The sequence below is a fragment of the Ranitomeya imitator genome, chromosome 2 (assembly GCF_032444005.1).
Source record: "Ranitomeya imitator isolate aRanImi1 chromosome 2, aRanImi1.pri, whole genome shotgun sequence".
NCBI lineage: Eukaryota > Metazoa > Chordata > Amphibia > Anura > Dendrobatidae > Ranitomeya > Ranitomeya imitator.
Genome location: NC_091283.1, coordinates 766,614,731 through 766,641,253, shown reverse-complemented (window position 1 = coordinate 766,641,253; position 26,523 = coordinate 766,614,731). Strand labels below are relative to the sequence as shown.

The following is a 26,523-nucleotide window of genomic DNA, read 5'->3' as shown; positions in this document are numbered from 1 at the left end:
CTGATTGTTGTTCCAAACAAAACTGGCTCTTGGCTGACAACTCCAATATTTTCTCTTAGCCACTTGACATTGAGTGACCGCACATCATGTCCATCAACTGTAACCTACAACAATACCCAGTCACAATGATTAGTATATTGCACTCAAGTTAACAAACAGTTGAAATATTAGAATAGTTTGATTTTTTTCATACGTACCTCCCCTGCAAGAGGATCATAAAATCTTTGCAGCAGTTGAATTGTGGTACTTTTTCCACAACCACTGGACCCCACAAGGGCAATAGTCTTTCCAGCTTCAACTTTAAGATTGAGACCCTTTAAAATCTGAAAGAAAAATAATTACATTATTTTTTTTTAAAGATCTAGGATTTGATAATGTTCAGATCTTCTCATTTACTTAATTATTGGTACAACATATCATTATACAATTTTCATCTAATAGTATATGCAGTACACCTTTTTTTTTTATAAAAATGTACTTATTTTACAAAGACTTTGTGTATTCGGAACCTGAAGAAGTCAGTCTACAATCTTGAAGGTTGGACTAAAGTCTCACCATGGTTCACAAAAAGCGCCAGTGAAATTATTCAAGGTCCATCATATATTGTATATAATGATATATTTATAACAGGGATAATTAGACACTAACATATTCTTAGCCTATACTTTAAGCTTGCTTCAATTGTCTGAATATATGGAAGCAGCAGGAATCCATACATCTATTTGTAGACTTTTTTCCAGGAACAGTTTAGATGTATACTTACTTGTATATCAGGTCTACTAGGATAACAGAAATGGATATTTTTGAACTCAATATGTCCTATAAGTTTATCTGGTTTGTGTCCTTCATGGGAGCTACTGTCAATTGGCCGTTCCTGAAAACCAAAACCAAATTGCAATTAATTTCCAGTCAATATACGCATTATATTAAGGTTAGGAAATGTAAACCTACAAATCGAAATATGAAATCCCAAGCTGAAAATTAGAGTCCTGATGGGCATAATCGAAATATGAAAACCCAAGCTGAAAAATTAGAGTCCTGATGGGCATAGTGAAAAACAGCCATTTCTGCAAAGTTGATGTGTCAAGTAGAACTTTCCAAACCATCTTGTATTCGAGATAGATATATCTCACTGCACTGTTATTTTAGAAGTTCAACTTTTTAATATTCATTGTGAAGTCTACTGAAGCCGAGCTGCCTCAAAAGCCTAACGGTTTATTTAAGGACATAAACTAATTTGTAACCAGAAGGGAAGTGAACATATGTTTGTATATTTTAGCATCCACTTATCTTGCCTTTCAAGATATGATGCTTAGATATCTATAAATGCTACTTGAGATGAGCTTCTAGCCTTATACTGGATTTCTTCCCTTTGGGTTTTCTGACATTTCCCTTCCTTCAGGGACGAGTCATTGCAACAGTCACAATTTAGAAGGTCGACTTTGCATTTAAGACATTTCTTATAGAGCACTGAGCAGAGTCCCTCAAAAATAGATTTTGTATTTGCTCATTTATGATCCTTGACAGATCTAAAATTACTATTTTTGATGATGGGTAATTATACACCAAGTACCGTAAATGATTAGGTGATATAATTTACTGTTTTAATATCAACTGACAAAGCCACCTTACATATGCGATTGTGTTAAAGTCCATTTGCAAGCATTTTTTTTAAATCTTTCACAGTTTTTATCATTCATGGAAGACCGTTTTATCCAGAATTTTATGCAACCATCTTTTTATGTGAATTGTTGACTGCCCAGGCAATATGTCGCGTGATGGTCTCTGACCTTACCTTATTGATGACCCTGTATACTTCATAGGCAGCTCCACGGGCATTCGAAACGCTCTCCAGGTTAGGAGCTGCTTGACCAAGGGAAAATGTTCCAATGAGTACCGAGAAAAACACCTGAAGAAAGGAAAAAAGTAACATTAAGTGACAGGGATATTCCAGTTTATGCTACATTGTGGCAACACTGGATCAGTAAATTAAAATGCATCCATAGCACATGGCTGCTCTTTTACCCCTATTGGTATTGAAATTAAAAGAAGAACCAGATACTTAAGACTTTTCTTCAGAAGCGCATTGCTCCTCTGGCTCCTAGCTTCCTGCATGCCAGGGGCTGGCGCACTCTTGAACTACATCATTATCCAAATGCTGGCACCAACGCCTCTGCAGCATTGAAGTAGCGCTGATGCATTAAAGTTAGGGCGATCCAGTGATCCGGCAACTCACACAAGTGCTATAGAAAGAGTTTCTAAGTGTGCGCTCTTCACCAAGTAAACCTGCCACCTCTGACAGACTGCCTAGATTACTGACCACCCGTTCAATAAGCAGTAAACAAACAAAAAAATCCTTCCATTCTTGAAAAATGCAGATTGATGTAGTTGAGAAAATCTTTCTGAGAATGTTTACAGTGAAAGGTCTACAGTAACATGCAAAGACTAGGATGTCGCACAACATCTTTATATAAGTGTACTTTTATATATATTTTTAGGAGATTTCTTCAGCAATGCTGAGCACTATTCATTAAAATGATGGAAAAGGGAAAAAAAAATTACTTACAATTAAAACTTTGCCAATGGAATATGTGTCAGGTTCATCAACTGTGAGTTTGGTGCCGTACCAGAAAGCTAAAGCATAAGCTCCAAAGATGAGAAACTGAGAGAGTCCCATGGACACATTAGTTGTAATTGTCTTTTTCATGCCAACTTTTTTAGCATCTAATAGGTTTACATTATACCTGCCAAAGAAAAGGGAAGCATTAATCTCAAATACATATTAATATATTACTTAATGAACACATCCTTCGATCACAAATAACCATTGACAATACAAGTCCTTGTGTTGTACTCATACATTAAGTTGCTATTATTCAAAATTATAGATCTATAGCAGCTGGCATTATTAAAGGAGTTGTCCAGCTAGAAAAGAAGATCATTCAGGTAAAGAAGGGTGGAGGAAAGAGAAAGGGTGGAGGAAAGACAAAGGTTGGAGAAAAGAGGAAGGGCGGAGAAAAGAGGAAGGGCGGAGAAAAGAGGAAGGGCGGAGGAAAGAGGAAGGGCGGAGAAAAGAGGAAGGGCGGAGGAAAGAGGAAGGGCGGAGGAAAGAGGAAGGGCGGAGGAAAGAGGAAGGGCGGAGGAAAGAGGAAGGGCGGAGGAAAGAGGAAGGGCGGAGGAAAGAGGAAGGGCGGAGGAAAGAGGAAGGGTGGAGAAAAAATGAAGATGCTCACTAAAATATTTTAATTAAGCTGCCCCTACCCAAAATTTAGCAACAGTCCTGGCTTTGTATCAACAAAGCCTTTTCTGTGTGTCAATACTATGTGGTATGAATGAGTCTAGCTGGCTGGTTCATTTTAGCAGCCAAGCTTATGCATATCTACCTCATCCATGACATAGAAGGAGCAGCTTTAGCTACTAAAATGAGCCAGATGGCCATCCATCATACAAGTCACCAACACAGGAACCAGGAGGGAGTTCCCTCCTGTGTCAGAAGCCAGAAGTGGCGGTCCTGGGACTGGCTTTGGTATTATATGCATATAAGGCCAAATTACTTCCCGTTCCCCCAACTAACTTTCTGCACTAGTTCCAATGAGTTTATAGCTACTTCTATAAATTCACTTACTGTTTAAGGGCCTTTTCTTGGCCATTAAATGCAACAACTGTCCGTATTGCTGTAATGATTTCCTCTGCTACGGCTCCCGCTTTAGCATAAGCAGATAATTCTTTTGTGGTGAAAGAAGCGAGTAGCTGGAAAGAGAACACAGAAAATGGAACTATTTGGTGTAGTCATTATAATTCTAATACACAGGAAAAATGAGAAGACTGGACATTGCAGGTCAACATAAATGAGAATTATCATCTTGTGATAAATTTAAAAGGCTTAAGGCTTCCCGCAGTGTCACCTGTTGACAACAAACCTCATTTCAGCCTACCAAAATATATATATATATATATATATATATATATATATATAAAATAAAAATATAGCAATGAATGAACTGATCAAAAACTGATGCATCATGTTTCATTATACATTGCATTTAAGAGAAACCAGATAAACAGTGAAGAATGCAAGATATTATATAAAGGAAATGCTCATGAATTGTGGCTCAATTTGTACCCAAGAATCCCTAGCATACGTATTCAGGGTTTTTTTGTGCCTCACTAAGCAGTCTTTAAAAAAGGGTTTAGCTTAAAGCACCACCATGTTGTCATAAAATGTTTGTCTTAAAAGCCAGAAAAGTGTGTAAGGAAATGAAGAGGCTGACATGTCTAGCAAAATGCATAAAATCTATCACCGCACATGCCATTGTGATAATACCTTCTGTCTGCGTGACCTAGGTTCAAGACAATACTATTTTTGTGAGCCCCAATGGGGACAGTGATGATCGTTGTATGGAAAGCGCTGCGGAATATGATAGCGCTATATAAGTAAAGCCTAATAAATCATTTACTCAACTTACTTTAGACCAGACTGCAGCAGAAACACCAAGAAGTGGACTCACAGACAGGATAACTAAGGTTAGTTTCCAGCCATTCACAAATCCGATGATTATGCCAGCTATAAAGGTAGAAAAGTACTGGGCAAATATAGAAACTTTGTCCCCATATCCTTCGTGAATCGTATTAATATCCCTAGAGGGGAAAAAAAAAGTGTATTAAAGGTGTTATTTGTGCATAAATGTGCAATTATGACTATTTGTAGAAAAAGGCTGAAACGTATTGTGTGCCTTGGAGCCTCCTTGATTGTAGGTGCGCCAGAGCATTTTCATTAAAGGGAATCTGTCTCCAGGTTTTTGCTGCCCAATTTGAGAGCATCATTATGTAAGGGCAGATACCCTGATTCCAATGATTTATCTCTTACTGTGCTGCTTATTGAAGTTTTTATAAAATCCCTGTTTTATCAGCAGGAGAATATAACTAGTCCAATCACTCCACCACCGCCGATTGGCAACTTTCTGCCTATGCAAAGTGTACACAGAAAGCTGCCAATCAGTGGTGTGGACAGGTTATACAGGGCTCAGAATTCAGAGAACTGTTAGATTGGCGGTAGATAAAGCAGTTTTTAACACCTTAATGACCACCAATACCTCTTTTTACTGACCTGAGAAATAAAAGAATAACGTCTCCTGAAGGGTGACAGTCCTGCAGCTGTCAGCTGTACACTATAGCTATAACTATATATTTTGGCCCCGACCATCACGGTTTAACCCCTTATATGCTGCTGTCAATCATGACTACAGCATCTAAATGATTAATAGAATGTGTGTGGGGGGGTCCTCTTAAACCCCATTCGCACCCAGAGATTTTGATCGTGTAGTCCTGATGTTTGCCATAGCACGGCCAAATAATGGCCTTAGAGTCTGCCGACTGTAGCAGCCTGTACCGAAGTTATCAAAATTTAGGTGGTAAAAATAAATGTTCTCATTCCAATCATGTCACTTTGCATTAATTCCTGAAAAGCACCTGATGGGTAAATGAACTACCTGAAAGCAATTTTGAATATGTTGAGGGGTGCCATTTTTAAAATGGTATCGCTTTTTGGGTGTTTCCAATATATAGGAACCCCAAAGTCACTTCAAAACTGAACAGGTTCCTATAAAAAGAAGTTTTGTAAATTTCCTTAAAAAAAAAAAATTAAAATAAAACAAATGACCGCTACATTTTTAAACCTTTTACAATGCTAAACGAAATGAAACAATTTTACAAACTTCAGCAAGAAGTCCAGTAAGTGACACATCACTGGAGTGATGCAGCTCTCACATGGGGTAGCAAAAACCTTGTGACACATTCCTTTTAAAACTTAAAAAAAAAAAATAAAAAAAAATCTTCTAAACATTTAATGGAAGAGCCAAAGAATCTGTTGGCGTCCTAATCACTACGCAGCAGAATTATGTGACACCATCTATGATGCATTTGCTTTGACCATCAATGGATTTTCTTACTCTGTCAGTCTGGTGTTCAATGTCCCAATTTGGTTTGAGTCAAACCAAGACATATCCTGATGGAGCACAGCTTTGAAAAACCTTTGCCGGATCCTATGAGTCTGCCTTGCAGCCGATAACAAAAAGGTCCAGACTTCAAAAAAACTTAATACAAAGACGGCACAACCAATCCCGACATAATAGTAAGAATATCTGCGGAAGAAGGAAGAAACACAATGGTACATTATAATTCAGTCATGGTTCTCTCTTCACATCTTATTATCCTTGAATATACAATAAAAAAAAATCTTTATGATCTATGGAAAAAACATTTTTTCCCCGAACAGGTAAAGAACCAACAGGATTATTGGATATTAGAGAAAATATAAAACAGATTCCATCATCCGAAAGTACATCGGAAAAGAAAGAAGTTGTTGGCTAGAGAAGAATATTCACTTTCCGCTACATTATGTGTAGTAACGTACTCAATTTATGTAAAAATTATGCATAAGTGATATTCTGATTGACAGCTCCTCAGTGTACCTCCTCCTCCCGAGATCTCACACTGCTCAGTACAAGCTGAAGAGGTCAGTCAGGCAGAGATGGAATACACTGGCTCGTGAGGCCTCACTCTTTAGCTAGGCTAATTTAAATACGAGAATTACATAGCCTTTTTGCCAGAGATTTTCAATGAACTTACATCACCCTCATTAAATCTAGGATGTGTTTGTTTAACATATGCAGTTTGTATTGTGATAGCTAGTGAAAGATCGGCATTAAAAACTATGAGAGGTTCCATTAAAAGAGAAGTCACTTCTCCTTACCTTGTCATTTCAGCTTCTATGTCAACCTTTCCAATAAACTTCTGATTACATTCTCCTGGTGTAATGTTTAGCTGCGTAACTTTAAAAAGAAAAGAAAAACGGTTTGCATAGTCGTGAACATGAAAATGATAAAACTACTAATAACATTCATTAATGTCAGTATGTAGTATATACATATTTATGAGCCAAACATAATTAATTCCTCAACTATTATGTACATTTCTCTCAGTCTACTGTAAAGAAATGTCTTCCCTTGAGTACAAATCCAAGTAAACATATAAGGTCAAGGAAGAGGATGGGAAGACAAAAGAAAGTCTACACAACTGTTTGCCGACTAAAGGTACCGTCACACATAACGATTTCTTTAACGATATCCTTGCTTTTTGTGACGTAGCAACGATATCATTAACGAAATCGTTCTGTGTGACAGCGACCAACAATCAGGCCCCTGCTGGGAGATCGTTGGTCGCTGGGAATGATCAGGACCTTTTTTGTCATCGCTGAATCGGCGTGTGTGACGCCGATCCAGCGATGTGTTCACTGGTAACCAGGGTAAAGGTTGGGTTACTAAGCGCAGGGCCGTGCTTACTAACCCGATATTTACCCTGGTTATCATTGTAAAAGTAAAAAAAAAACAGTACATACTCACATACCGGTGTCTGTCACGTCCCCCGCCTTCAGCTTCCCGCACTGACTGAGCGCCGGCCATAAAGCACAGCGGTTACGTCACCGCTGTGCTCTGCTTGACGGCCGGCCGGCGCTGACACAGTGAGTGCGGGAAGCCGACGCCGGGGACGTGACAGACACCGGAATGTAAGAATGTACTGTTTGTTTTTTTTACATTTACAATGGTAACCAGGGTAAACATCGGGTTACTAAGCGCGGCCCTGCACTTAGTAACCCGATGTTTACCCTGGTTACCCGGGGACTTCGGCATCGTTGGTCCCTGGAGAGCTGTCTGTGTGACAGCTCTCCAGCGACCACACAACGACTTACCAACGATCACGGCCAGGTCGTATCGCTGGTCGTGATCGTTGGTAAATCGTTAAGTGTAACGGTACCTTTAAGCTGCATTGTTTTATCTAAAGGTACGAAAGTAAAAGTGCACAATACAATAGAACCAAAATGCTTACCATTTAGCCCAACCCCGCTCTGGACAAAAGTATCAGTCATCTCTCCAAAGACTATGATCATGATTGGGAGTCCAGTTCCAGCAGCAAGAGAACATACTAGGCCAACAACCATCAGTAATTTATCCCAAATATCTGCATAGCGAAACTGGAAGAAAAATAAGAAAGTTGGAGATTATAAGAATGATATCTGTGAGCTGCAAACTTGTTTCTTTTTTCCACTGACTGGTTACAAAACACACACAACCATTTTTTCTGCATACAACAGATCCATAGAGTCAGATGACTCACGAATCGCTAGAATAGACACTGATTAGAAAACTTTTTTGCACACGCAAGAAAAAAAAAGTGTAATTGCTGTACAGTATAGCTACAGTTTATACTTACCAGCTCAAAAAAGCCCACCATCGCTTTAGGATCCTTGGTTTTACCCTTTTTCTTTCTAGTAAGGAAACATGACAGTGTTAATAAAGTGACTTAATTTATAGGTTTGATTTATTTTAGAATTTTCTCATGGACAAATTTACTTTTTCCGTTAAATATTAGTGTATTGTACACACAGACATGAGAAGAAGACTCACGATGTGTCTTTTCTGAATACCTCCGAGCCCCCACTACTCAGATTTCACGTGATATGAATGAATTCGCTAGCACCTACGCAATATATATATCTCTATCGTCTTTTGGGATCAAATACTATAATATTGAATATGAAATCCAAAACAAATATGGAGTCCCTAATTTTTCCGGATCTCACTACAATAATATAGTGCCCCTCTTTACTTTATTTCCTGCATGATTGTGCCCTAGTACGGACTGGGGATGAAATTCAGCCCTGGCATTTGAAACCACACAGGCCCATGCTGTCCTCGTCCCCATGAACCAGATGGGATATATTACTAATATTACCCTGGATGGAGGAAAGCAAGATTTACTACAAGACCAATATGTCTAATGATACCCGTGGCCTGCTGGGGAAAGTGACGAGTCAGCGACTTTGTGCTCCATCACAACTCTTAACAGTATGGGTGGCTTGAGAACACTGATTCTGCTAACAACGTAGCAGACAAGGCAGCCCATGATCAGACAGGCCCTTCTGGCATTTGCCAGAATTGCCAGATGGCCAGTCCGGCCCTGAACTTTGTGCCCCTTCAGATAGCTGCCCAACAGTCTCTTAAACAAATATATAACCCGCTTGTTAAGGGTTTCTTGATATTTACTACAGTCAAATTTATATTGACTTTTGACTACCCCTCCATCCTGGGCTTCCGCTAAAGACCTCAGAAAAAACTTACGCTCAATTTTTCTCCTCCAGCGCAGACATAATGGTTGGAGAAAGAGGGTAATTATAGCGGCGTTACATAGATATAGAAAATAAGTTCATGGCATGTTTGTAATATACACAATTGCCTTTCCTGACTTGATTGCGTTCCTGATTTATATAGGATTTACTAATGGGCACATTCTAGATAAACACATGAGAAAACATACGCGTCCCAGCATTGTGTGGTCCTTTGTAGATGTGTGAGGTCGCATATCATTTACAGTATATATTACATCGAGAATAGAACTGCAGTTTGCTGGTTAATTTCTGCCTAGAAAAGTCAGCGGTTTTCTGAAGCACAAACATAATTTTACACTGGATTATAAAGCTTAGACCCAAAGAACAAAATGGAAATGCTGTTAAAAACGTAATTGCACATTACCCTCATATACTTTATTGCCGGTGTATAATGCCTTTATATGTGCTTTTCTACCAAGTAGAGCATTAAGCGTGGCTGAACCCCAGCCAGTAGGTACAATTACATTTGCTGCTTTAGCAATTAACTTTGAAAAAAGAAAAAAGAAAAAAAAAAGGCAGCAGTAGCTAAAGACTAATGTGCAGAAACTCAGCATCACACAATACGGTTTGCGATGATTACGGTATCTTAATATACAGTGTGTACAGAGGTGGCCCTATTAAGAGGCAGCAGGATTTATAAAAATTAAAAAAAAAGAAGACTTGGCAGGAGGAATCTTCACAATTAATTATGTATGTTGTGGAGTGTTTGTTTAAATTGGTGATTTCTATTATGGTTGTAGATCTAAAGTTATCCTTAGACGACAGTCTCAAAATGCATAATATATCGCAGGGAACAAATAGCTGTCATAGCATGGTGGGTTTTAAATTCTTCATTGTAATGTGTCTTCATTATAAATTGATTATTGGTCAGGCCACATCTGGAATACTGTGTCCAGTTCTGGGCACTGCATTTTCCAAAAAAGACATTGAAACACTGGAGCAATTCAAGAGAAGAGCTACCAGGATGGTGAGCAGACTGCAAAGTATGTCCTACAAGGAACGGTTAGGCTGGGTTCCCATTGCGTTATGGGACCGCGTTTAACGGACAGCGTTGCACGGCGAAATTAACGCCGTGCAACGCGTCCGTTAACGCGCCCATTGAAGGCAATGGAAACGCGCTTCACTAGCGCGTGCCATGTTCGGCACGCGCTAGCGACGCGCCGGTGATTTCTGGCGCGCCGCGGACGCTGCTTGCAGCGTCCGAGGCGCGCCCGCGGTCCGTTCCCCGCTCTCGCAGATCGGGGATCTGCGAGAGCGGGGACGTTACCGCGACCCCGACCGCAGCCCCATAGAAAACATTGCGTTAGCGCAATCCGCTAGCGCTAAACGGATTGCACTAACGCAATGTGACCCTAGCCTTAAAAAGATCTGGGAATGTTTAGCTTGTAAAAAAGAAGGATAAGAGGAGACTTAATAGCCATCTACAAATATCTGAAGGGATGCCACAGTGTAAAGGGATTATCCTTATTCTCATTTGCACATGGAATCACGAGAAGCAATACAATGAAACTGAAAGGGAGAAGATACAGATTAGATATTAGAAAAAAACCTTTTTGACAGTGAAGGTGATCAATGAGTGGAACAGGCTGCCACGACTGGTGGTGAATTCTCCTTCAATGGAAGTCTTCAAACAGAGGCTGGACAGACGTCTGTCTGAGATGGTTGGGTGAATCCTGTGCTGCATTGAGCAGGGGGTCGGACACGGTGACCCTTGAGGTCCCTTCCAACTCTAACATTCTATGATCTTCAGAGATCCCACTATTAGAAGCATTACTCTTAAAAGGGTATTCTTAAGTTGTCTCTTGAGCAATTAAGAGTAATGCATTCTCCTTATTTTCCTTAATACCTCCTTGAGTGATAGATCTGGTGAATCATTTTGTAAAACTATAAAGCCCGGCAAAAGTTCTGCAGTATTACATGCAGCTGCCAGACTGGTGACTTATAACTGCATCTCTTCAGAGGAGGACAGGGAAATGAGCAACAAACTGCGGTACAGAAACCAATAGGCTGGAGAAAGCTGACTGGGATGTTAAGAGTTAACCTCCCCAAAATCATCCAATATCTGAGAAAACACATCTATTCGAGCTTTTGAGCATACCACTTAAGGTGTGTGATTTTTGTTTTCTCTAGCTGGACATCCTTTTTACGTTGTATACATTTTCATCTTTTAAAACACATTGACAAATATGCTGTCATTATGAAAGCAGTTCTGCTTCCACATCGGGTTCATCCCATGTCAGCATAGGATGTGTATGAGGGGGGCTGTCTGCTTATTTCAGAGGCTCCAACCCACTTGACAGTCTCTTTCAACCATTTCTAACTCAAATGCACAAGTGGAGCTGCCAGGTCAAGGCTGACAGCGGGAAATCAGAGGAGCTCCGATGATTAAAGTATATTAGTAAGGTTTCATTCTAATGTCCGTGTTTCACGCACATGTTCTACCAGCCTTAATCAGAAATGGAGCACATACCCATTATAAACTATGATCATGCACATTTCATTTCTACATTTCAATTCTTGACTTTTATATCAGCGCGTACAAAAGCAAGTGACGGACAGTCACTTTTTAAGCTGGGCAGCTCTTACTTAGCCTACTCCACTCAGACTCTTAGCTATGAGGAAAAGCTGACTAGCTTGAAATGCGACCGTGTCCGCCACTTGTTTTTATAAAGTTAACAATTTAAGGCCGGTATCCCACTTGCAACTGCAATGCAAGATTCTTTCACCTCCATACCCGGCACTGACGCCGGCACTCGGGACTGGAAAGTGCGGCTGCATGTATTTCTGAATGCTCCGGTCTGAACCGCCGGCGGCAGTGCCGGGTATTGAGGCGAGAGACTAGCGTGAGTTTGTCACATTGCAGTTGCAAGTAGGACACCGGCCTAATAGTGGCTTTCTGCAGTGCTGGATTATTTTTTGTTTTTGGTAATTTTTTTTTCCTTAATTAGCCACTTTAATTTTGCTCCATAGTAGGTGAATACCAGGGGTTTAACAAAAAATAGGTGCAGCAGGGATTGCAGTTGCACCAGGGCATTTGTGTATAGGAGGCCACAAAGCAACCCTTTGGCTCCTTTGAGAATGCCGATACTATTAATGACCAGTGCTAGTGGGCGCCCGGTTGGGAAGTTTTAAACTTCAAGCTATGCCACTGGTTACTACAGTCCAGTAATATCACTTCGTTAATGAGCACCATTTCTATGGTATCGGTATGTATTCAATACATCTTCTCCAACATACAGGCGATCTCTGACATTAAATGTCTTCAAGTCAAATGGCTTGTTTAAATATTTCTTGCAGATTAAAAGCAAACAAAAAGATATATTTTTTTGCATGAGATTTAATAAAAGTATAAGCGTGAAACAATGACAAATATTCTCAATTATTACAAACAATAACAATGCCAGTATATAGTAACAATAACTGGATAACTAATATGCCATGATAAATCTTTTGCTACAGCACTTCTTACATCCACCCATAAGAACAGAAAATTGCTATTCTATGGGAACACAGGGCTAACATTAATCCTTGAATAGTACTGATTGCTCAGTTGGCCTGAGGCGAGGGGTTTCAAAGTGTTTTTTTTTCTATGTAATTATTCTTTATCTATAGAAAAAAACATTGGTAAAGAAATATATCATTTCTTTTGCACCTGGTTGTTGGAGCATTTTGTGTCATTTCTACCTTTTAGGCACATTTATAAAAGTTGTGCGCCATTTTTAATGCATTTTACATCACGTTTATTTAGGGCTCTTCTAAAGCAGCATTTCCCCTGTTTTAGCCTTATTTAAAACGTGAAACTTTTTTTTTTTTTTTTTTAATTCCATACACAAAAAAAAAGTCAGAAACCCATTTCAGGGTCAAGGTGGCGTGGCGTAAAAAGTGAAGTAAGATTTCTAGATGAAAGAGTAATCTCAAACTGTGTAACACTGTGGGCCAGATTTATGAAGAATATTGGTGTAAAAACACCTACAAAAATCATTAAAAAAAAATTTGATAATTTTGGAGTTTTCACACCAGTTCTGTTCGCTTTGCCAAAATAGATAAATTGATCATAAATTGTAGAGTGACCTTTGCCAGAAATGTTGCTCCAGTCCCTGACTTGAGTAGGATTTCAGGCAACGTGTACACCAGCGATAGGATGTGCACTTCTCATCTTACTCCTGCCCGCCTATCATTAAGATTGACCTACAGTACAAAATGCCAGTCTGGGCACTTTTTTTGTTCTTTTTTAATAAAGTCCCCGATGTCCCCTTTAATAAATCGGACTCTTTGAGCATCGCCAAGTTTTATCACGCTGGAGAAACCAACTTCAAACATTTTGCTCATGATCAATTCCCCCATAGTGTTTTTAAGATTCATCTAGTATAGGTTTTCGGATTTAGTTGGCCTTTGTAGCGTACCTTTGGATTCACAATAAACATCTCTTATAATTCAGAATAGACGAGATCGGCCATGAACACGAAAAACAGACCGTCCCTCCTTCTGTGGTTTGCTTTTTGGGCATCATTCATAAAAATGGTATTTGTTGCCCATAGCAACCAATCAGTGAAGCTTAAGACATAAAGGAGGCCTATGGTTTACGTCCTTGCCGGTCGAGCGGTGGTGTCTTTAGAAGGGTTGTTTTTTTTAAGGCCCTTTGTGATGACATATATGGCTTATTCCATAAATACTGTAAAGGAGCCACAGCACTTAATTAGCTCAGTGGTCCTCAAGATGAAAAAAGGGGCCTTATGGTCCCAGCAGTAAGATTCCCACCATTGATATGCCAGAATATACAATGATGAAAGTCGATTAACAGTAAAAAAAAAAAAAAAAAATGTGCTGTTAAGTAATGATCAGGAAAGAATCTTCGTCATGGGAATCAAAGGGGATTTCCTATAATCGGCATATAATCATTCATAACTTTAAGGATGATCCTGGTGAATTTAGTAAGCTGTGAGTTGAGGTGTTATTTTTTTACTTTTCCTAAAAAAAGATTAAGCTGTGAAAAAAATGTCTTACAGCGCTAAAATATAAAAATGGAATTAGCCATATAAAGTATATCAACTGCTAAAGGTCACCACTCTCGTATGTCGATTTTTGTAAATTAATTTCCCATTGAGTAATAATACATATAACGGTCTGTCCTTCTGTTATTCTGCTTGGATATCGATATTTAACAGTAAAGCGACAAATGGGCTTTACCGTTCATGGTCAAGGAGGCGTGTCTCTGATAGAAGAATGTCACCCGCTTAACAAATAGTGACAACTAATTGATACATTTCTTGTAGGCATAACAAAGAAATGTCGCAAAGCTCCAGAACTGTTATTTAATGAAAAACATAAATATCTGCAGGTATAGAAATAGCAGGGAGGAGGGGAGAGTGCCAAGTCATCTTCAAAATGGACACTAGTACACCCAAGCCATAGCGTAAAATTAATCTTTCAGGTTCTCCTAATGGAGAATCTGTTCGGCAATATATTCTATAATCTGCATTATACTCTATAATCCTGACCATAATGTTGTAATAATCCCGGACTATTAATGCCAAGCAAAGAAATGTGGCCGTGATACAGCGTCCACATAGCGATGCCGACCAGCAGCAATAATGCAGGCATCACAAACCACAGGGCTGCGGCGGCAGACATCCGCAGGCGAGGCGTCAAGCAACTTGACGTTTTTGCACATTAAGGATGTATGACGGGTTTTGCCACCTCGTAAATGACTCCCACTGACACTAAGTAGACATTTGAAGTACGGTGTAATAAAATATAGACCTTTTTTTTGTTTTAATACCAGCATCACAAAGATTTATTGAGCAGGTCTCTGGAAATAGTGGAACCACAATGCACAGTTTACCAAACATTACAATATAAATGCTCTTTTGTGAACTGTTGTCAGAATAGAGTAATCCCATCTAAATCAATGCTGGGGATGTAAAAAAAAAATAAAAATAATAATAATAATAATAATAATAATAATAATAATAATAAAATATATATATATATATATATATATATATATATATATATATATATATATATATATATATATATATATATATATAGAAGAGATGTGACTTACTTGTCTCTCTTCTTTATTATCCCATTACTTTCTGGCTTTTCATCTTCTTGAAAGGCAGGGTTGTCATAACTCCTATCGGGAAAGCCATCTGATCGGAGACAAAGTCACAAAAGTAACAATCAGAAAGTAATATCTAATTATAGTGTGTATCATAATACTCTGTTAGGGGTTTAGGCCTCTTTCACACTTCAGTCTTTTGGCGTCAGTCGCTACCGACATAGTGACGGATTGACGGATCCGTCACAATTGTTGCGAAAACGGTTCTAACGGATCCGTTTTTTTTGACGGATCCGTTACTTGGGGGTTGTCTGGGAGAAGTATCTACTTTTTGGAGCATGCGCAATTGAAAAAACGGATTGGGGCGACGGATCCGCCGAAAAAACGGTTGCGACGGATCCGTCGCCCATAGGCGGCCATTCTATGGAATGGCGGACGCGACGGATCCGTCGCGATCCGCCATTTCGGCGTTGACAAAAAACGTTCCAATGTCCGTCTATTTTCAGAAAACGTCCGCCAAATTTCGACGGATCCGTCGCATGGCGGATGGAACGGACGACCATCCGTCACAATCCGTCACTAATGCAAGTCTATGGGAAAATAACGGATCCGTAAAAAAAAATGACGGATCCGTTATTTGAGGAAAATGGCGGTTTTAGACTGACGCCAAATAACTGAAGTGTGAAAGAGGCCTAGACATCTAAATAGTATTGCCATTATATTATAAATGTTTTAGTGGTGGGTACATAAGAAATGATGCATTGCCGCGCATTCAGTGGAACATAGTAAGAGCAGAGCACATGTCCAGGCTGCGGTTTGAGATATAGTATATGGTTTATTAAATTTATACATTTTAGAACTCAGTTGAAGTCACAGTTTTAGGCTGGGGTGACATGAGCGTTGATTCTTTCAAGGAAGAGAATGAGATCTATTATGCAAATGACACGCCAATCACATTCTGATCAGAGTGTCCGCTTAGTGTGATCCAATTCTCTAGGATGAGAGAATCCTAGCACAGGTGAGAAGATGGAGAACAAGAGCTCTCCATCTTCTCCATTGTGTGATTCTGTGGAAATCAAACTGCACTCAGATGACATCAGAGTGCAGTTCAATGTTTTCCACGCACCCATATACTTCTTTGGGTGAGCGCAATCAGATTTCCGGAGCCACTCAGAGCATGCTGTGATTTCTTTCTCAAGCTGAATCTGAAGAGAGAAAAAAAAACGCTGATCGTCCATGCCCCATAGAATAACATTGGTCCAAGTGTTATTCGATAAAACATCAGATAGCACTTTCCCGATGTATACTCTCATGTGAGCAGGCCCTTAGAGGATAAGCCTTTCAGATACCATACATTCCTCTTTATTGGCATGATATGGCAATGGAGACTAATAAGCAGAAAGACAACTGAAAATAACTTGACATCTCACATTGATATACTCAAGCCCTGACAGTGTCTTCTATAAAGGACGTATAAGATCATGCCACCAGGATGCCAACAAAGGTGATGGGGGACACGTGACTGGCTTTATTTATTCAAGGTATAAATTTTGTGAGTGTACATATAGAAAAGTAAAAAAAAAAGACAAAAGATGTGAAAAGTATGAATCGTTAGTAGAAAAACCTGTAGGATATATTTTGGGGTTATAGATTTAAATTGACTCTTCGGTAAGATGAAGAGGACTAGAACTCGAGTGCCACCTGTTGGAAGAAGCATTCCTAAAAGTCAATATCGACCCTTTAACCAACCTTGACACATGACTTGGGATAAAAGCCAAACCAAAATCTCATGGTGTCTGCAAATTGAGATTCTGCTTTGGTTTTTATCCTGTCATATTGCAAGGCTTGCTAAAGGGTCGCTAATCATTTTTAGGTTCACTTCTTCCAGTAGGTGGAGCTCGAGTTCTAGTCCTCTTCTTCTCTGAAGAGACAATTTGCATATTTAACTTCCCAGAAAAGCATGTATAAGAAGGCTAGGCTTGTCACTCTCCACATGGAGAGACGTTACCACTTAGGGGTTATATATTAAATCACAACTTTGATTTGTATTCAGGAACAAGGTATTAATCAATGACATACAAATCCTACATTACTACAGTTTTGTGTAACAACACCAGTCTGGCCTACAATTAGTTATGAACAGTAAATCACCCTTGTTAATTGGAGATGTGCTGCAGATAGCAAATATTCTACGTGTTATTACTTTATTTACTGGCCGGTTTAGACAAGGTCAACATTTTTTTTTTTATACTTAAATTGGTTGTCCAGGACTATTTTATTGTTTTACTATGGAAGTAAGAGCTATCAGGCAGGCAGCTGCTAACTACCTGCCTGCTCTTCCCGCTGCTGGTCTCTGCCAGCTAAGAGTGGAGTTTAACCATTCCTGCAACTTCTGCTGACGTCACATCGACAGAGCAGCTTTTTCTCTCCACCTCTGCCCTATTGGGACATGACTGCCAATGTCATGCTGACTGCCAGCCGGTTCCCCGCTGCCTCCCTGCGGGAAGCCTATTGACAATAAACATGACCCCCGCATTCACATCACATCGACACAGCACCCCGGAAGAGAAAGAGGTGACTCTTAACATGAAGCAGCACAATCACCGGCAGGGGCGGTCCGTGACCGCACTGAGCCAGCACCGGGTAGAACAGGCAGATAGTTAACAACTGTTTCCACTGTTGTGTCACTTACTGCGCTGCTTGCTGTAGTTTTTATCAAATCAAATTTTTTTTTTTAAATCAGCAGGAGATTATCACTGGAGGACCAGTAAATTATATTCGTGAGCTCTGTATACCCCCCTTCCCCCACATACACCACCAATTGGCAGTTTTGTGTGTACACTGTGCAGAACTGATAGATCTACAGCAGAGAAAACAGTGATTTTATAAAGACCCCAGTAAGTGACAAAGGAAAGATATTGTAATATTTGTTATTTTATTTATTTACATATTGCAATATTTTTTTAATTTTAAGAAGTGTACTCTTACTGAAAGACTTTTCTAGGCTGTAGAACATACACTGAATAACCAAACTGCTTTTATTAGTTACATAAAGGATTTTTATCACTTTGACTCCTCTAAACCTCAATTCTTAACCATCAATTCCTATTAATAAGACATTTATCGTATATTTATCAGCTTTTCCCCTTCATTTTGGGACTGGGTAGCTATTATTTTCTCTCCGGGCAGAACAGTTATTTTTTTTAGAATCATGAGCAGCACATAGTTTTCCTGCCTTGATTGCCATTTCTAAAAATACTACTCGGTAATCAACAGCTAAATGTTTAATTTTGACTATACAACGCCTCTATTGTTTTTCACAGGTGACATCTCCCTTTCCCTCATATATAGGTAACAGCATGGCCCCAAATTTTCTTAATAATGACTCAACATAATATCATACTTGACAAAAGTTTGTGGTTCAGCTCTCAAGGCGGCTAACAATTCTGTTAAGTCTGTAGCCATTTGTTGTGACACAAAACCATCGCCTTCTTTTTAAAAAAAAAAAGAATCCAGATTATCAGGGGCTTTTAAAAACTTACCCATGATGTACTTGTCTTTTTTGGGTATATTTATGTCTTCTTTCATTGTGACTCAGTTTAAGGACTTTATTCCTGTAGGACAAAATATATTGTTGGTAAATACAAGGTAGAACAAAAAAATAAAGTCATCCTATGTATAGAAGCTGTAACACAGGTCAGGTTGCCATGAGCGAATAGATACTGTCAAAAGCGCGGCCCATCCTTAATATGCATTATTTATTCCTTCGTAGCACAGGCATGTCGTCCCATCTGCTAATTAGGAACATGATGAAGGTAACATTGCCGTTAAATAACTTGTGGAGGACCGAAGTTTATAAAAAGCATCAGATCTGACTCGACATACGTATTCATAGTACTTGGGCGACATATCCTAAGGCTGGGCATATCGGTAGATTTCCACAACAAATGATGATGGGGAAAAAGAAGGGTTGGGCATGTTGAGTTTCAATTAATGATGTTCTTTGTTCCCAGTTTTAGTAACCTGCCGCCAAGTGTTTGTCAGCAAATTGTTGTCTTCTACCTAATTAGAATCCACGCACACTATTTTTCCGTACCCTATGACGGGATATCCGTACACATTAGTGTAGGTTTAGAGCCAGAGGGACTGTGTCTCTCTCCAGAAGTGAAGTCTTACATGGATCTAGTTGCAGGACTATCAAAAAAAGCCGGACAGTCATTTAAAATATTCTTGCACATTTATTTTGGTCGTGTGTTAATAATTCATCAAGGGTCGTAAAGGCAACCATACCGATTGGCATCCGAAGCCCTAAAAAAGGCTTACAAAGAATAAGAGAGAGCACAAGGTACAAATCTGGAAATAATCAGACTTGCTCCAAACATTTCACTTCCAAGGTTTTGCGATTACAGCTACATCCGAGAAGCAGAGCGTAATGAAATTCATTAAAAAGAAAAAAAAAAAAAAAAAAGATGAAGATGAAATTAGCTGTAGTGTCAATTAACTAGAGGAACTAGGGTTAACACAGGCAAGACAGAAAATCAGCGCTACGTATCAGAGAACCTGGATGAATTGGTTAGGGTCACAGCATCATAACAGCTTCAGACATTTTCCACTACGCTAATTAAACTAATTATATGTGGACTGAATGGTTAACCGTTTGCATATATTTTAATGGAGATCTTAAGCAATGAGTTCCAAAAACAATGAGATACCCAAGGCCAAAGCAGTCTCCTCCTTCAGGGGAATTTTGCAATATTGTAAACAGTAAAACGCTGTTGGCATAACATGACGGTAGAGCAAATTACCCTAAAGATCAAGAGTGACCTTCTTGCTAAAATCTGATGACTTAAAACACAAAAAACAGGGTCAGATTAGATCAATGAAACACTTAATTGATTTGCGATGCAGAATTTTTATGTATCCATTTACCTGTGTAAATTACAGAATTAAAAGGCTCTAAATTTCAATGAAAAATTATTAAAAAAAGGACACCCATTATATTGGCTAATCTAGTCAACACATCAAAAGCAGTGATCATTTTGCAGTGAGGACATGGGTTTCTGCTTTGAGCTCTGTATCATTAGTGCAACCTGTGTGACCAAAGAAGAGCCCCAGAGGTGAGGGGGCCCATTTCCACCACCAAAGCAGGTAGATTTGTGCATTATCATGAGCTATTGGACTGCTAAGGGCCCATATATTGTTCTTGCACAGTGGCCCTCTCCTGTCTGTCCATCAGTGGCACTAAGCCAATAGTTTTTATTAAGAACCTTTCTCAGCGTATGCTTAAGCTTACAATAGGCCCACAATTTTCCAGACTCAAGACAAAGGGGTGTTCTTTTGGTCTCCATTTAGTCAGTATCTGCATACCATTTATTCAATTGTCTCAAAAGTGCTGCAGACCGTGATTTTATATATTTTTAGACAATGGTTTCTAAAAGTGGATGGATGCCTAGCATCCATCTAGGTTTTGGCTGCCAAATTCAGACATCCATGTTTTAAAGGACCAAGAAAAGACTGGTTGAATTTCTCCTAATCCAAAGTTGACAGCTTCATGGGTATACATGAGGACCAAGAAAAGACTGATTGAGGTTCTCCTAATCCAAAGTTGACAGCCTCATGGGTATATACGAGGACCAAGAAAAGACTGATTGAGGTTCTCCTAATCCAAAGTTGACAGCCTCATGGGTATACATGAGGATCAAGAAAAGACTGATTGAGGTTCTCCTAATCCAAAGTCGACAGCCTCATGGGTATATACGAGGACCAAGAAAAGACTGATTGAGGTTCTCCTAATCCAAAGTTGACAGCCCCATGGGTATACATGAGGACCAAGAAAAGACTGATTGAGGTTCTCCTAATCCAAAGTTGACAGCCTCATGGGTATACATGAGGACCAAGAAAAGACTGATTGAGGTTCTCCTAATCCAAAGTTGACAGCCTCATGGGTATACATGAGGATCAAGAAAAGACTGATTGAGGTTCTCCTAATCCAAAGTCGACAGCCTCATGGGTATATACGAGGACCAAGAAAAGACTGATTGAGGTTCTCCTAATCCAAAGTTGACAGCCTCATGGGTATACATGAGGATCAAGAAAAGACTGATTGAGGTTCTCCTAATCCAAAGTTGACAGCCTCATGGGTAGTATAGATGATCCTGTAAAGTTCAGGTCTTTAAACCTGCAGCTAGCCCTTACATCAGGGTCCAAACACAGGCATCTAAATGACACTTTATAATCTTACATAAGGATATTTTCACATCAGAAATTTGCATTAGTATTTTTATGCCAGAACCTGAGCTAGAACAGAAACAGAGAAAAATGGAAAAAAAAATACAATAAAAATATGTATCTCATCTGTATTTTAGACCAACTTCAATTTTTGGCTTACAAATAGTGATGCAAATTGCTGATGTGTGAAATAACTTAAATCAACTCCTAACAGCATCAAGCATGAGTCACCAAGAGAAGCGGGAATTGCACATCCTGAGGAGTTTTGGGATCTATGATTATTTATTATATGAGAACTCAATGTTCTGCCCTTGACTCCGGTGTGTCAACAATGAATGTAAATTAGATTGCCCTAAATTCTCAACACCTAGTAGTGAGCTTGACATGCTACAACAGTAAATGCATTATTGTCTCAGCCAGGTCAGACATAAAACTCGGCATCCGCCACCTATTATCAGAGTAGGGTATACTCCATGTAACAACAGACACAATCTAATTGTTAGCTTCAGTAATGAAAACACATGGACTGTTTTCGCTCACCCTCCATCGTACTGATTATCCTAAACTCAAATAATGAGAATGAAAATTTGGTGCATGTATTGCCCTTTTGTCTTTTGGATCTCTTCACATTGTTATTTTAGTTAAAAAAAATAATAACAAAACTTAATATATGTAGAGAAAAGCATTCCTGATACAGAAAACCACAGTAGTCAATACAACGTAACATAAACCAGCCATCCGTCCATGCAAACACTATGTAAAGGTGTCAATACGGGAGATACTTTGGGGGCACGTTCACAGTTCAGTATTTGTAAGCCAAAACCAGGAGTGGGTGATAAATACAGAAGTGGTGCATATGTTTCTATTATACTTTTCCTCTGACTGCTCCACTCTTGGTTTTGGCTTATAAATACTGAGGTAAAATACTGAACGTGCCCTAATATTTGTTATCAGAAGAGGCCTCATTGGACTGGATAAGTCATGACTGTTGACTCACCTTTCGTTGTGCATAACCAGGTCTTAAATGGCCTAGAACCAGATAGGATCCAGCTTAACCTTCTGTGCATTAGGAGGAGTGCCGCCCCTGGCCGTGCATCTTTATCCACCCATCTATCCATTCCAGTCAGGATCCAGCTTAGCTCTAATTAAAACCTCTCTGAGAAGGATGGGATAACGGTACACAGTCCAGAGGGCAGCCACAACCCTCTTGTGCACAAAAACCTAAGCTGGATCCCAGCACTTTCCCAATTCATTAGAATCCTGGTTAGGTAAGTCAGTAGAGTTAGGGGTCGGGCAATGGGGTCACTGGTTTACACACTTTCAATAAAAACGTTAGCCAGTCCGCTCATATTTTCTACCTGTATAAGGCTAAGTGGATAAAACTGTGCGGTGCGCGAAAAAAAACCCTGACATTACATGGACAGCACCAATGTTATTCAGTTGGGCCTTTTTTGCTTGTTTGGTTTTTTTTTCTTCCTTTACCAAAGTGGTGCATGTGAAGATTTAAAAAAAAAAAAAATTACAGTCCATATGGAGCATCTGTATTGCATCCGATTTTTATTTATATGTTGCCACTATTAACCTAGGAAACTAATTGATCATGTACGTTTTAAAATGTTGATGTATAAAAACAGATGAGACACGGATGTAAATGACACACGGGAGGCACGTTGATTGTAGATGGATGAAAAGCGTCCAAGCGTTCTAGATAGGACAGATTAATATCCTTTTTCTTTTTTAATATATATATATATATATATATATATATATATATATATATATATATATATATACACCATAGTCTATCTGCCAATTAACCTAAAGGGAACCTGTCACCTGAATTTGGCGGAACCAGTTTTCGGTCATATGGGCGGAGTTCTTGGGTGTTTTATTCACCCTTTCCTTACCCGCTGGCTGCATGCTGGCCGCAATATTGGATTGAAGTTCATTCTCTGTCCTCCGTAGTACACGCCTGCGCAAAGCAATTTCTGGGCACGGGTGTGTTTTTTTTTTTTTTTAGTAAAGTTTGCTTTTTGGCTATTTTTTTTTCTTCTTGGCAAAAAGTACCATACTTGTGCATTTTCTCTGCCCTTCCCCCACAGACACTTTGCCATTAAACCATAGCATGTGAGTGGTGTACAACTCCACCCTCCTGCTTTGTACCGATATCCGCGTAGAGCCGTCCATAACATCCTTCATTACACAACAGGTACTAGTTACTCCATAAACCTTTGCAGATCATAAATAAGGGATTTTTACTAATTATAGTCTCATGTCAACCAGACACGTTGTACTTTTAAACAAACCATTAACATGGGGTGCAATTATCCTCCGCTGCTTTTTTTTTCCGCATGATAATGTACTTCACGTCGCTTCTTGTTAATATAATGTAATTATATATTAGTTATGCAACTTATCAAAAATAAGAACAGGTGGCACAACCGCGATATAATACAACATGAGGGGCTAGGTGCCCGAGTTACACCTTCCCAAAGAAGCATGTAATGTAGCAAATTCAGTAAACCTACTCTGAAGGCACACTACTAACACAGATCACAATGCAATGGATAAATACACCATCACATATCTAAAGATCTTAAGTACAGAAGACTAAAAAAAATTGGGTCACAAAATCCTTCACAAATAAATGCTCTTCTAAAAAATTGCATTTAAACTGTATGAACGATCCCTATAGACTCATTGAAAACCAATCAGTTCACCTCTGAATAGTCCTTCTGATTAATCCGATCATTTAGACATCTACATGTTCGTGAATTCACTGAGGGGGCTCAATTTTTCTTGTGATATTTTTCACAAATGGCACTCATGCCTATGATAGTCTATGGACCTAGCTGTAAAACATGACGATGCAAGTCTATGGGTCGGGAGGGGATTAGTCTGACGGCTCTCTGATACCTACACTGTTTTTCATGAACTGCTTGATAGGAGAAACCTCTGAAAATGTATGAAACTGTCCAAACTCTGATGGTAAAAACTGACGCAGATTTTTTTTTTTTTTTTTTAAACGTACAGTTTTATGCATACAAAATATCAATTATGTCTGAATGAACTCTTAAAAAATTCCATTTTCAATACAAACAACTGTAACATACAATTACCCACCTTCTCTCCCAGATTTTCTGCCCCCCCCCAAGAAGTAAAAAAAAAAAAGATTGCCTCACTCTTTCTTCCTAATCAACTCGGTAAGTCCTACTCCTCACCTCTCACTAGCCATCTTTTACTTTTTGCCCCATCTTTTTCCATCTTCCCTAACTTTGTACGGAGACTATGAACTCTTGATTGCACTGTGACTAATCTGATAAGGTGACTCTCCTCTCACGATATAGCGGCACAGATGTTCTCCGTACTATATGGTGTGACTCACATCCTCATTTCCACATACAATGTGAAATTCTTGTGCGTGAGATTAGTTAATGACTGGATACATTTCTACCAGCCTTCATTTATAGACACTTGTACAATACACACACCAGTGACTTGGCATACATGATATATACCATTAATATATTTACTTTCCACCTAATTTTCCTTTCTTCTAGAGTGACGTAACAGCTAGTCACATTATAAGGGGTCGCTCATACGAGTGCTATCCGATTTTATCTGATGGTGTTCGGGCCGATGTTATTCTACGGGGCAGTGGTGATGCATATTTTTTGATAGGACTGAATCTGTCATTAAAAAAAAAATGTAAAAAGTGCAGCATACTACAATGTCACTTTGAAATCAGATACCGCTCACCCATTCAAGTCAATAAGTGCATGGGAAAACATCAGACTGCACTTGAATAACGTCCGATTTCTGCAGACTCACAGAATGGAGAAGATGGAGACCTTTTTTGTTCTCCATCTTCTCACACTGTGCTCCAATTCTCTCATCCGAGACAATCTAATCACACTATGCTGAAACTTGGACCAGAGTGTCATTTGTATAATTGTCTAGATTCTCTTGGATGAGAGACCCTTCGACCGTCTGACCGTCGCCTAAGAAATAGATCACAATGACACATTGCCACACCGTACGTACTGATTTGTTGACGTGATCTCATAGCGACCCACAACATAGTGGTTGTTAAAAAAAAAATAATATAAAATCCAAACTTATTGTAATGTTGGTCGCAAATCAGAAGCGACGTTGCTGTTATAGCGAGGATTCTGAAGCCACTACATCTGCACAAAGCTACATACGGCACCATAGTGCACCCAACAAACATTGCTTTTTCATCTATTAACTTTACAAACTAAACACTAGGAAAAGTTTAACAGTCGTGGAACAATTAATCTCCATTAACCACGATGTACACTACCCAGCATTTAATAAGAGATGTAATAATAATAGTGGAATATACATTGGCATATTACAATCCATTCAATTAGTTTTACCTCCTGTCTGCTCAGCTTAGCACATGCTTACAATTAACGACTAGTAAGAAAATCCTATACTATAAAGTTCCGCTCACACTCCGCTTTTTTTTTTCCTGTAAAAGGCAATGATTGGATAGTAAAGGGAATGGAACGATATGGGAGAAATTCATATGTAATGGCTACTGTATGTCAGATGCCTCTTACCAGATGAGAAGGAACAGCTTGTTATCTGGATGTTGGAAACTGTCTCCAAATAATGCAATCCCTCCTTATATACAGCAGAGTATACCTGTCTGACCTGTTTTCTGAGAAACAATTCAAGCAGGTGAAAAGCCATCACCTTGCATCCGAAGCCTCACCTCTTCCTTACCAGACTGGTTTGAAGTCACCATTAACAGCGAGGGATCATTGCAGTTTACATTCTTCAGAATTGCTATGTCACTGCAGTGAGAAGAGCATACGGGAGACGTATTTTATTACTAAAGTTATCTGAGTTCATTTACGCATCAGTACAGAGTATATAATTAGACAAAACGAATAAATATATTACAGTTTTTGGATAGAGGCCCTGGAGCATCTGTTTCCCAACAAATAGTGACCCAATTATTAGTGATGACGGTAGGGAC

General features: G+C 39.2%; 1 protein-coding gene across 1 annotated transcript in view; it reads right to left on the bottom strand.

Annotated features, from left to right (window-relative positions):
• The window catches only part of LOC138665710 (ATP-dependent translocase ABCB1-like), a 46,256-nt gene extending 20,114 nt beyond the window's left edge, over window positions 1-26,142 (bottom strand). The window contains exons 1-14 of the mRNA XM_069753448.1: window positions 26,102-26,142; window positions 18,830-18,901; window positions 15,291-15,378; window positions 8,269-8,323; window positions 7,885-8,029; window positions 6,752-6,830; window positions 5,949-6,140; window positions 4,467-4,638; window positions 3,626-3,750; window positions 2,567-2,744; window positions 1,796-1,909; window positions 764-874; window positions 198-323; window positions 1-104 (exon numbers count right to left, since the gene is read on the bottom strand). The exon at window positions 1-104 is cut by the window's left edge and continues 100 nt beyond it. Of these exons, the coding sequence (XP_069609549.1) occupies window positions 1-104; window positions 198-323; window positions 764-874; window positions 1,796-1,909; window positions 2,567-2,744; window positions 3,626-3,750; window positions 4,467-4,638; window positions 5,949-6,140; window positions 6,752-6,830; window positions 7,885-8,029; window positions 8,269-8,323; window positions 15,291-15,378; window positions 18,830-18,875 (1,535 nt within the window). The 5' untranslated portion in view covers window positions 18,876-18,901; window positions 26,102-26,142. The remainder of the gene's footprint in view (window positions 105-197; window positions 324-763; window positions 875-1,795; window positions 1,910-2,566; window positions 2,745-3,625; window positions 3,751-4,466; window positions 4,639-5,948; window positions 6,141-6,751; window positions 6,831-7,884; window positions 8,030-8,268; window positions 8,324-15,290; window positions 15,379-18,829; window positions 18,902-26,101) is intronic.
• Window positions 26,143-26,523: the final 381 nt, after the last annotated feature.